The 12,395-nt window shown below is 43.5% G+C and overlaps 1 protein-coding gene across 4 annotated transcripts in view; it reads left to right on the top strand.

Moving 5' to 3' along the window:
* Positions 1-10,476, top strand: part of LOC136831252 (uncharacterized PE-PGRS family protein PE_PGRS54-like) — a 356,693-nt gene extending 346,217 nt beyond the window's left edge. For 3 of the 4 annotated variants that reach the window (XM_067091315.1, XM_067091317.1, XM_067091316.1), the window contains 4 exons: positions 1-55; positions 1,498-1,626; positions 1,797-1,963; positions 2,224-10,476. The exon at positions 1-55 is cut by the window's left edge and continues 68 nt beyond it. In XM_067091315.1, the coding sequence (XP_066947416.1) occupies positions 1-55; positions 1,498-1,626; positions 1,797-1,963; positions 2,224-8,641 (6,769 nt within the window). In that variant the 3' untranslated portion in view covers positions 8,642-10,476. Of the gene's footprint in view, positions 56-438; positions 1,027-1,497; positions 1,627-1,796; positions 1,964-2,223 lie in introns of those variants that run through there. The other variant, XM_067091320.1, reaches the window with a different exon arrangement.
* The last annotated feature ends 1,919 nt before the right edge of the window (positions 10,477-12,395 follow it).

Raw genomic sequence — 12,395 nt, 5'->3', positions numbered from 1 at the left:
CTTTTTGAACGACACCTGGATCGCTTTCGACGACCCCACCAGCATCAAGATTAAGGTGGGACAACCACTTCGACGACCTTCACAGACAAACTTCGACGACGAAGACTTTCGAACTGACAGCCAGCGGTGTCGAACTGGAGTTTGCACAGACTGTAATTTATTGACCTCAGCGTAACGTATGTCACACAGCCCTTTGAAGGGTGATCTTAGCAAAGCTCCCAGTGACGCCAGGCATAACGCCTTGTGAAGGATGACCTTACGAACCTCACAGTGACGTTTGCCATAGAGTCCTTTGGTAGTCGAAATGTCAACCACGAATGGACTTGGGACCTTATCTGCCTTCAGTGAATGGTATGAAACCATCTGATGGGTTTTTCCTTTGCTTTTCGGAAGTGTTGTGGTCTTAAGCATTTTCAGAAAACTGCATCAGGCGCAAAAGAATGAGACAAAAGACAAATAAAAAGAATGAAAATATTCCTGATATTCTGGATATGTATTGTTATGTAGGAAATGAAAAATAATCAACAAAGGATCAAGATTTTTATTGTTTTGAGTAATTGTTTTCAATACAATTAAATAGTTATGCATTCTATGATATTCAGAACAACGATTAATATTATTGTAATTTTTAACTGAAACTCAGAACCTTGAAAATAGAAGTATCATGAAAAGTGTATTTCTAAAAATTGCTGCAGAAAAATAAAAGAACACTGCTATTAATACATGCAGAGTGAGGTCATTTACTTAGTGAACAACGTTCAAGCTGAGAAGAGAGTAAACAACTTATTTTCATATTTACTGAAGCAAGGACGGACCACCAGTTTTACCTATTGTAAAATTGCTGAATGTAAACTGAAGACTATAAGTTATCTTAGCAATGACCGAGTATGGAGGAGGATGAACAAAACACTTAAAAATGAAGACTACGTGAAACACTTTGAAATCATCGTGACCGTGTTGATACCAGTGACAGATTTGTTACGGGAAATGACAGCGAACCACTTAAGGTACACTCAAGGAGAAATGGTAGGTCAAGACATAACGAATCTTATTATAAGCCTAGCTTCTGACTATTGGCAAATGACTTCGGTTCTTTGCATGGTTTTAACCAACTAAGTCTTCTGTTTGAACTCGCTAGTTAATTTTATAGCCCTTGGAGATTTCATCAGATTTCCTCTGATTGATGATGCTAACATTAACAGTACACTCAGTACAGCTTGTCCAAAAGTAATCAAGAAAGTTAACAACTCCTCATAAGCCTGCGGGCGTAGGGATGCTGGATGCAGTCACTCTTCTTTTAATTTCATCCTAAGTATTTTTATGTTTCGTCGGGAAATGCTAGAGATATCTGGACCTCTAGTTGTAATGACATTTACTAAGCTTTCGTTGCAGTGACAATCAACCTTTTAGTTGTAACTTTCATTCTGGAACATTTTTTTTTATAAAGACAACGCCCAGGTGCCACTTGCATACACAGCTTACCCTCTTTTGTCACAGAGTAAGTATGTCCTCCTCCGAGGAATGGCTGGTGCTGCCATCCACGATCTAGACCAAGAGGACTACGATGACCAGTGTGGACAAGGAAGATATCCAATTCTTTCTGCCGTTTACAGTACTTTCACTGAGGTATGTATTTTTTTTATGTAAGGTATGCGTGGTTTATGATTTTGTATTAATGACAGGATTGACAGAGTGTTTCCATAGGGGTTTCAAATTAACACTAGCTCAAAATTGACAAAAGAACTTGTAACTTCATAGAATTTACTATAATTGCTCTCTTTTTACTTCTTAAACAGCTGGCCAGAACTCCTCGTCGTGCCGTGCTTCAGAGTCTTGTAAATGACTTGGAGGCTGAGGAATCGTCCTTCAATTCTGTGTCCGTATCGGCTCGTGGAGACTTGAGAAACTCACCCTACAGGATTGTTAGGATAGTTGATAGAACGGGGGCCATCACTGCAGTCAGGTAAGTTTGATTACAAATAATTGTACAATATTTTTAGATTAAAAAAAAAAAAGATATTCAGGACATGTAATTGCACTGTGCTTGTTTTTTTTTTTAAATTTGGTAAATTGTATACCAGCATCATCTACCTAAAATGATTTTCAATGACTGGTTTTCTTGTACTTTTTGTCTATATCGCGAGGAAGGATTTATTTAGTTTTTGGAAAAACATGTTTTCCATTTCCTTCTAACTAAAGTTAACTGCAAGTTTTTTTTTCCAGGGCCAGCTCAGGATCAAGATTTGAGTGTTCTCGCCAGGGATACTATCGTGACCCAGCTGACTGCTCGCAGTTCTACCGCTGTGTTAAGTTCGACCAGTATGTGGACGACTTCACAGTTTTTGAGTATTCTTGTCCACCTGGGTTGGTGTTTGATGACCGATGGGAAATCTGTGCTTGGCCCTCTGCAGCTCCACCTTGCGATGGATCCTCTGAGATTTTCCCAGTTCCCAGAAGGAAGTTCAACTGTCCAGGAGAAGGATACTTCACAGATCCAGAAAACTGCAGATGGTTCTTTGCTTGCAGAGATTATTATGGAAATGGTAGTTATGTGCAATATGAATTCAGATGTCCATTTGGTCTGGCATATGATGAGGATAATGGTATTTGTAACTGGCCTTGGCTAGTTAGTGGTTGTGGTCACACTGGTCCAATTCCAGGTAACTATGATGGTTTAGATTTTAATGCTTCTCCTGTAAGTGTTCATTCTGTTGCTGGTGGGAGACACAGTCAAGGCAAGGCCATAGAAGACAGAGGAGGCTATTCACAAAACCAGCATAGTGGAAGCAGTGAAAGTTGTGAGGGTTGTGGTTCAATTGAGGTATCAGTTGGTGGGAGAGGAGTTTTTAGCGCAGAAAGAGGTATAATCATTTCACCTAACCAAGGTAATGGGCGTCTGTCGTATAACAACTTCAGAAGTAATGGAAATCCTTCAGGTTCTCCCAGCCGTTCAAAGCAGGTTGATGTAGGTGCTGCAGTTGCTTTTGGATCTTCTTCTCATTCAGCCAGGAGGCCAAGTAGTGGTTCAAGGGGTTCTGGTCGTGGTAGCGGAGGTAGAGGATCAGGAAGCCCTGCTACCATTGGTTATGATTACAGTGCTCCTTCCAATCAAGGCAGTGGAATTAGGGGATCAGGAAGCCAAGGTAGTTCACAAGGTTATGATTACCAACCACCAACTCGCCCTACTGCCAGTCATGGCAGTGGATTTAGTGGATCGGGAAGCCGAGGTAGTTCACGACCACCCTCTCGTCCTACTACCATTGGTTATGATTACAATGCTCCTGCGACAAATTCTTTCCCCTCGGCACCTGCACCAACAACTCCAGGGTACAGTTATGAAGAGCCAGCACGTCCTTTCAGTTCTCCTTCAGATTCTGATGAACAGTCTGATAGTTCTGAACCATCATTTAATAGACCTACAAGTGCTAGACCTTCTGGGGCTTATTCACCACCTGGTCCATCTACAAGTTATGGTAGACCAGCAACTAATACTAGACCTTCTACAAGTAATCGTAGACCATCAACTGCTTCTAGACCATCTGGAACCTATTCACCTCCTCAAACATCAGTCACTGCAAGGCCTTCATCAGGTTATACTTATGAAGAACCATCATCTCCATTCAATGCAGTTTCACCCTCTTCTAGTAGTCAGCCATTCAGACCATTTGATAATTCCTTTGAAAGCAGTTCACAGTCTTCTGAAGAGCACTCATCATCACCTTCTGGTTATCAGTACAGTGAACCATCAGTTTCTTTTGATCCAGTATCTTCTACACCATCTTCCAGACCATCTCCAGGTTATTCATCCCGAAGGCCATCTCCAACTACACCAGCATCTAGGCCCTCTCCATCTTACTCTTCTCCAACACCATCACCAACATATTCCTCTCCTTCAACTTCAGCACCCAGACCATCTTCTGGTTACTCTTTCTCTTCACCTTCCACTTCATTCAGTCCAACCACAACTCCATCAGTGCAGAAACCATCACGAGGGCAATCTGGAAGCAGGCCTGCATCATCTAAAGTTCCTACACGCAGACCTTCTTCCGGTTATTCTTACCAAGAACCTTCTACTCCATTTAATCCCACTCCTAGCATATCTCCATCAGGATTGTCTGGGCATTTAAGTCCAAAAGCACCAACATCTTTTGGATCTAGTAGCGAAGAAACAGCCTCTGTATCAAGCTCTTCAGGATACTCATATCCACAGCCTAGTACTCCTTTCAACCCTGTTAGTTCTGTTTCAAACAGACCATCAGCATCTTCAAGCTCAGAGGAATCAGTTGAACGACCATCTACTTCAGTTGAAGTGCCAACTAATGGCTATGCGTATCCTGAACCATCTAAGCCATTTAGTCCCTTTACTCCATCAGGAAGCTCTTCCTCTAGTTCTTCTAAACAACCTGCAGTACCTGCAGCAACTTATAAACCTGCACCAAGACCTAGACCAACACCACCACCTACCTACAGGCCAACACCTAAGCCATCATCTAGGCCTACATCTTCAAAAAGACCTAGGCCTACTTCACCTTCCACTTTCAAACCTGTACCAAGACCAACTCCTTCGCCATCATACAGTACTCCATCAGAAACTAAACCCTCTGGAGGTTATTCATACCCAGAACCTTCAACACCCTTCTCACCCACTTCTAGTTCTTCAAGTAGCTCTGAAGGTTATGTGTATGAAGCACCTTCTAGATCATTTAATCCATTCGGTGGTTCATCAGGAACCTCGGGTAAAACAATTGAAACACAGACCCAACAGTCTAACAGCTTCAGTGCTGGCGGTCATTTTGGAATCACAAGTAGCGGTGGATCAAGGCATTCTGGCAGTACATCTAGTAGAAAGAGTAGCAGTAGTTCATCCACACACTTTGGATCCTCTGACAGTGATGAATCTGGAAGTGGTGAAGCGTCTGGCCACTTTGGGGTTAGCCGTGGCAGTTCTAACAGTTTCAGCCATTTTGGCTCTTCTAGTGGATCATCAGGTTTCACCACTTCGGGCAGCCAAACTTCAAAGAAGTCTGGAAGTAGTAGTTCATCTAGCCACTTCAGCGTTGCTAGTAGTTCTGGAAAGCATTCTTCTAGTGGTGATGATGATTCTGGAAGTTTGGAATCTTACAGTCAGTTTGAAGGTAGTCATGGTACTGGAAGTAGTAGTGGATCTCTTGGGCATTTTGGAGGTGGTCAGAGAATTTCCAGCAGCAGCAGTGGTTCAAAAACCTCCAGTGGAGCTGCAGGACATTTTGGTAGCCAAAGTGGATTGTCTAGTTCTGGTAGAAAATCAGGAAGTAGCAGTGCCTTTGGGCACTTTGGCTCAAGTTCAGGCGCTGGAAGTAGCCAAAGATCTGACAGCAGTGATGAATCCAGAAATACTGGATCATCATCCAGCCACTTTGGAAGTAATCGTGGTTCTGGAAGTAGTGGATCATTTGCTCATTTTGGAAGTAGCAGCAGCACAAGAAAAGATAAAAACTCTGGAAACACTGATGCCTTTGGACATTTTGGTGTTAGTAGCAGTTCAACAAAATCTGGATCTTCGGGAAGCAGTTTGGCATTTGGGCACTTTGGAAGTAATAGAGGTTCTGGCAGCAGTGATGAATCTAGTAGTGAGTCAGCGACAAAAACTAGCTCAACCTTTGGTCACTTTGGAGGAAGTAGTTCATCTCAAAACAAGGGTTCCTCAGGAAACAGAGGAAGCTTTGGACATATTAGTTATGGTGGCCAAGGATCTAGAAGCAGTGATGAGTCAGGGAGCAGTGAATCACAAAGCCACTTTGGCATTAGTGGCAGCTCGGGAAGTGGTGGAAGATCTGGAAGCAGTGGAGTATCTGGGCACTTTGGTGGCAGTAGCAGCTCAGGATCAGGAGGAAGGTTTGGAAGCAGTGGAGCAGCCAGTCATTTTGGTGGTAGCGGCACCTCTGGTAGCAGTGGAGCATCTGGGCACTTTGGTGGAAGCAGCAGCTCAGGATCAGGTGGAAGATTTGGAAGCAGTGGAGCAGCCAGTCAGTTTGGTGGTAGTGGCACCTCTGGAAGTACCAAGTCACACAGTCACTTTAGTATCAGCAGTAGTTCAAGTGGTGGTGGAAGATCTGAGAGCAGTGGATCAGCTGGACATTTTGGAGGTAGTGGAGGATCAGGAGGCAGAGGGGGTAGCAGTTCTGGTAGTCGAGGATCTAGTAATAGTGACGAGTCAGGAAGCAGTGAATCTTACAGTCATTTCAGTGTTAGTAGCAGTTCAGGAAGTGGTGGAGGATATGGAAGCAGTGGAGCAGCTGGTCAGTTTGGTGGTAGTAGGACCTCTGGAAGCAGAGGAAGTGGTAGTCACTTTGGTTCTGTTAGTCAAGGATCCAGTGCTAGTGACAACTCAGAAAGCAGTGAATCACACAGCCACTTTGGTAGTGGTGGCACCTCAGGAGGTCGTGGAGGATCAAGAGGCAGTGGAGCATCTGGACATTTTGGCAGCAGTGGTAGCTCTGGGAGCTTTGGACATTTTGTTGGTACTGGAGGTTCTGGTAAAAAAGGAAGTGATGGTGGAAGAGGATCTGCTGGACAGTTTGGTAGTACTGGGGGTTCAGGGGGCAAAGGAAGCGCTGGAGGAAGAGGATCATCTGGGCACTTTAGTGGTAGTGGAAGCTCCGGAAAGTTTGGAGGCAGTGGAGCATCTGGACACTTTGGTGGTTCTGGTAGCTCTGGAAGTAGTGGAGGCCTCGGACACTTTGGAGGTTCTGGTAGCTCTGGAAGTAGTGGAAGCTCCGGACACTTTGGTGGTTCTGGTAGCTCTGGAAGTCGTGGAAGCTCCGGACACTTTGGTGGTTCTGGCAGCTCTGGAAGTAGTGGAAGCTCTGGACACTTTGGTGGTTCTGGCAGCTCTGGAAGTAGTGGAAGCTCTGGACACTTTGGTGGTTCTGGTAGCTCTGGAAGTGGTGGAAGCTCTGGACACTTTGGTGGTTCTGGTAGCTCTGGAAGCAGTGGAAGCTCTGGACACTTTGGTGGTTCTGGTAGCTCTGGAAGTAGTGGAAGCTCTGGATACTCTGGTGGTTCTGGTAGCTCTGGAAGTGGTGGAAGCTCTGGACACTTTGGTGGTTCTGGTGGCTCAGGAAGCAGTGGAAGCTCTGGACACTTGGGTGGTTCTGGCAGCTCAGGAAGCAGTGGAAGCTCCGGACACTTTGGTGGTTCTGGTAGCTCTGGAAGTAGTGGAAGCTCTGGATACTTTGGTGGTTCTGGTAGCTCAGGAAGCAGTGGAAGCTCCGGATATTTTGGTGGTTCTGGTAGCTCTGGAAGTGGTGGAAGCTCCGGACACTTTGGTGGTTCTGGCAGCTCTGGAAGTGGTGGAAGCTCTGGACACTTTGGTGGGTCTGGTAGCTCTGGAAGTGGTGGAAGCTCCGGACACTTTGGTGGTTCTGGCAGCTCTGGAAGTATTGGAAGCTCTGGACATTTTGGTGGTTCTGGGAGCTCTGGAAGTGGTGGAAGCTCCGGACACTTTGGTGGTTCTGGCAGCTCTGGAAGTAGTGGAAGCTCTGGACACTTTGGTGGTTCTGGTAGCTCAGGAAGTAGTGGAAGCTCTGGACCCCTTGGTGGTTCTGGCAGCTCTGGAAGTGGTGGAAGCTCTGGACACTTTGGTGGTTCTGGTAGCTCTGGAAGTAGTGGAAGCTCTGGACACCTTGGTGGTTCTGGCAGCTCTGGAAGTGGTGGAAGCTCCGGACACTTTGGTGGTTCTGGTAGCTCTGGAAGTCGCGGAAGCTCCGGACACTTTGGTGGTTCTGGCAGCTCTGGAAGTCGTGGAAGCCTCGGACACTTTGGTGGTTCTGGTAGTTCTGGAAGTGGTGGAAGCTCCGGACGCTTTGGTGGTTCTGGTAGCTCTGGAAGTAGTGGAAGCTCTGGATACTTTGGTGGTTCTGGTAGCTCAGGAAGTAGTGGAAGCTCTGGACGCCTTGGTGGTTCTGGCAGCTCTGGAAGTGGTGGAAGCTCTGGACACTCTGGTGATTCTGGTAGCTCTGGAAGCCGTGGAAGCTCTGGACACTTTGGTGGTTCTGGCAGCTCTGGAAGTGGTGGAAGACTCGGACACTTTGGTGGTTCTGGTGGTTTTGGAAGTGGTGGAAGCTCAGGAAGCGGCAGTAGATCTGGAAAAGGTAGTTTGGGCCACTTTGGTGGTAGCCATGGATCTGATGAATCTGGTAGCAGTGAAATCAGAGGTAATGTTGGAAGTGCAGGTAAACCAGGAAGTAGTAGTAATAATGCACTGGGTATCTTTGGAGTCAGTGGAGCCTCTGGTGGTTATGGAAAATCGAGACCTCGTTCCAAGACAGGAAGTTCATCAGGACTCGGAGCACGGAAATCAGTTGCTGGTGGGCCGTCACTTGTTGCCAAGCTCACTCGGGGCCGCAAGTTCCAACGATTTGGACCAGGAGGAGTCCGAGATTTTGATGACACTCTGGGACCAGAAGTATGCGAAAGAGCCGGTCTTTTCCGTCACCCAGACACGTGTGATAAATTTTATGAATGTTACTGGGACAAATGGGTGGAACGATTCACTCTTCATGTCTTTGATTGCCCCATTACCATTGTTTATGATTCAGGCATCACTGCTTGTAACTGGCCTTTCAATGGCCCGCCTTGCCACGATAGTAGACATGCTTAAAAAGACTAATCCTTTTATAGGTTTTAAAAGCAAATATTTGGAGAAATATGCACTGATCTTTGAGACTATACTACACTTAATATGAAACCTTCCGTTTAATTATGTATATTTATTACATCTGTCTTTCATATTTATTGATACAACCTCCGTGATATTTATTGAAATGTATTTATTCTTACCAGAATGACAGTCTGTCATACAATAATATCTTAGAAAAATATTAGTACTGTAATGTGCCAAAAACTTAATGGCTTTCCATATCATGGCCCATCCCTTGACAAAATGGGATATATGTATAATAAGAGATCCCGATTTATTTTCTTATTGTAATCTATCGAAGCCTTTCTTCTGAGACACAGTAGAACTCAGAGCGGAACTGCTCGTCGGGGCAGAGATGATTGCACGTCCCTACTGGGTGTCAGAAGCCATCCGGATGTGAAATGAATCAAGTCGCAGTTGTCAGATTCCCATTAAATTGAAATTGCAAGTTCACGGTAGCAAATTCCATGCATTCCGCTCGCGACCCTTTGCAAATTGCTCATCGTCCTCCTCACGTTTTTATAGCAAACGTTAGTCGTGTACTACAATTACTTAAAGAAACGATACTTTATATACGAATAGTCCCATGTCTTTCAGCGATAAGGTTCTAGGCATAGTCACTTTCTACCCATAGGTGCTCGCTAATATCTGTAAAATACAAGCTGCAGTTTTGTCAGTCTCTTGTGTGATATTTGACACATAGCACCAGGCTACCTGTACATGAACACAAGTACCTTTTTTGCAATTGTACCTTATACTTAAGGCATAAAACCTAATTTTGCATCATGAATTCTGATCCTTTAAAGATGCGGAGACGGTTTAAATACAGGTTGTAGATGCTGGGTCAAAGGTTAATTGAAGGAATAAAGTAACTCGTCAGGATGCATGGTGTAAATGATGCAGTCTCCTTTAGCGCGTATTAATAATTAGTGCTTCTTTTGGGGGGAAAGGCTTCTTTCGTGTTAACATAGCGTTGGGGGATGAGTAATTCCAATCACTTCTTGTTGCTTTGCCTTGAGAATATTTCCTAATTTCTTCATTTTTTCTGTAGCTTTCTTTTTGGGGGACGGTATGATTTACATACACACAGCTTCGGAAATAATGCGTGCCACTTTTTTTTATATGGGCCCCACATCGTGCAATATAGGATAAATAAGGACTGTAATAATGAGATGGTTCACTCCTCATACGAAGACCTTTTTTTGTAAGATCGAAGGCCGGTGGAAAGGGCAACCTAATTCCCTTTTATACCCCAGGCCCGGAGAAGAAAGGAAAAGGGTGGAAGAAAGGAGCGTTGAACGCGGAACCGACGATATTTTTTTAATTACTTATTCCACCTTCGGCTTCAGTGGCCACTTGTTCGAAGTTCATTCACTTGGGAGGTGGACTATCTCGTATGGACGGTCCATGGGAAGGTTGTAAACTATTGCTTGCAATGTATGAATTGACACTTGCGCCTGACTCAAGTCCAGTTGTGAATTAGCTGCCTTTACCGGGAATTTATGGCCAATTATATACAGGAATTATATTCGGTCTCTTTGGGACATCGCCTACTGGTTAGGTTAGGCGATGTCAGAGTGAGAAAGACTTCAGTCAAGCGAGAGTCTGAATCATATGGATGACTTGTAATAACTTATTTATGTATATTTCTGTATATCATTCTGCAATGTATATTTTTGTATTCGAAAAAAAAAAACAGTGTGATATTTAGACACATACAAATTGATAGTGGAACGATTTTATAAGGGGGAAAGATGTTGTAGGTTGTAATTATTAATAAACCAATTGGTATTTAATATTTTCTTTCATTTTCCTATTTTGTTTTATGCATGCCAGTGTTCTTGCAGGTCTCTAAAGTGACAGGCAATCAATTTGTACAAGAATATGTTTATTAGAAGTTTTACTTTAATGTGCAGAGAGCGAATAACGAATTGGTAAATATCGATAAGAACGACATGCTCTATTTTGGCTACAAAACTAGTACCACAGGTTGCGCCTAGTTGGTTAAATTAGCTAGTGCTCAACTCGGCACAGATTTGATACAAAACTTTATCGAAAACATTGACTAAACGTCAACATTTTTGGTTGGACTAACTGATAAGGCTTGCTGTTGCGACGTGCACTCGACACTTTGAAGAGATGAAAAGTTTATTAATATCACGTGGGTGATACAAGCAATTATAAGTTTTGACCTAAGGAGAAATTTTTTTGTTTCCGAAGCCCAGAGAAAAATGAAAATTGAAAATGTACGGCAAAACAGGTCTTCAGCAAGTGTGATACTTTACTGCAGGTACAGATCGAGGTTTTGATGACCATCACTAAACAAATGAATGTATGTTATTCAAAATTAAATCGGATGGAGGAATATTAATAAGGTTAATCAGGCCTTGACCTACTTCCTCGTTGGACGAGTCGGTAGAGTTCTCTGCTAGCACTCTGCTAGTCCCGAGTTCGACTCTCCGACCGGCCAATGAAGAATTAGAGGAGTTTATTTCTGGTGATAGAAATTCATTTCTCGCTATAATGTGGTACGGATTCCACAATAAGCTGTAGGTCCCGTTGCTAGGTAACCAGTTAGTTCTTAGCCACTTAAAATAAGTCTAATCCTTCAGGCCAGCCCTAGGAGAGCTGTTAATCAGCTCAGTGGTCTGGTTTAAACTAAGGTATACTTAGGCCTTGACCACGATGATTGCTTAATCACCCATATTGTCTAGAATCTGATACATTTTATGAAAGTAATAATGATAATTGAACCTTCATGGTACGTTTCCTTAGTTCTATGATAATGTGGCGTTGCATATTCCATCCTGGCAATGTAGAACCGACTCGGATTGCCGAGCTAGGAGGAAGTTATGGGAGAGCGAAATATCGACGCTTTTAATTATCTTACGAACAATATTCCTATTAAGGCCATTATAGTAAATAGGCTCTCTGCGTGGTAAGATAATGAGAGAAAAAGGGGGAAGGGAGTATGAAGCTTTTCAGGCCGTGAATTGCCCTTACTACTTATGTGTTTGGATTAGAACACTAAAGGATTCCGTGAATATTGCGTTCGAAAATGATCTCGTTAATTTTAATATATGATTTCTTTTTCTCAAGTAACATCCATAACTTTCAGCGAATATAGCTTTGGCTACGCGGTTACGCAAATATAAAACTAGAGTCAATCGCAATGTCAGCAATATTATTAAAGATAAATAAAAGACGTTTTGTTCTTACGTTTGGCAGCAACCTCCATCCGACAGTAGTCGCTTGTTGTTACGTCTAGGAATGAGGAAATGCATTGCCAGTCCAACACCTTTGTTCGTCCCGTTCACGCGAAATAGTTATCTGATCGCTGGTGCCCTTAGGTGAACAATTACAGAAACTGTGATTTGAAAATCCTTGGTGCCAAAGTATGCAGAAATTGAAGACAGGTAGTTTGACATGCGGTTCTGTTTGTTGTTGTCATCGTCCTAGGGTAAATTTGCCAAAAATGAGAGTTCCAGCGTATAGGCTAAGAATTGGTGATACTTTAAAATATTTTGAGAAGTTACACCTAAACAGGCAACGGAAGAACAGAAGAATGATAAAGAAAACTGATAAAAAAGACAAAAGGGTCATTATTCTAGCAGGAATACTGGAAAGTATTGAAACTAAGGGTCAGGTCAGGTAAGGCAAGCGAATTTCTTAAGATCCAAACTAGCGGAAGGACTATAGTGACTGTCATTGCATC

Source organism: Macrobrachium rosenbergii, chromosome 48, assembly GCF_040412425.1.
Source record: "Macrobrachium rosenbergii isolate ZJJX-2024 chromosome 48, ASM4041242v1, whole genome shotgun sequence".
NCBI classification, from domain to species: domain Eukaryota; kingdom Metazoa; phylum Arthropoda; class Malacostraca; order Decapoda; family Palaemonidae; genus Macrobrachium; species Macrobrachium rosenbergii.
Note: the sequence above shows the minus strand (reverse complement) of the source record. Positions and strands in the feature narration are given on the sequence as shown.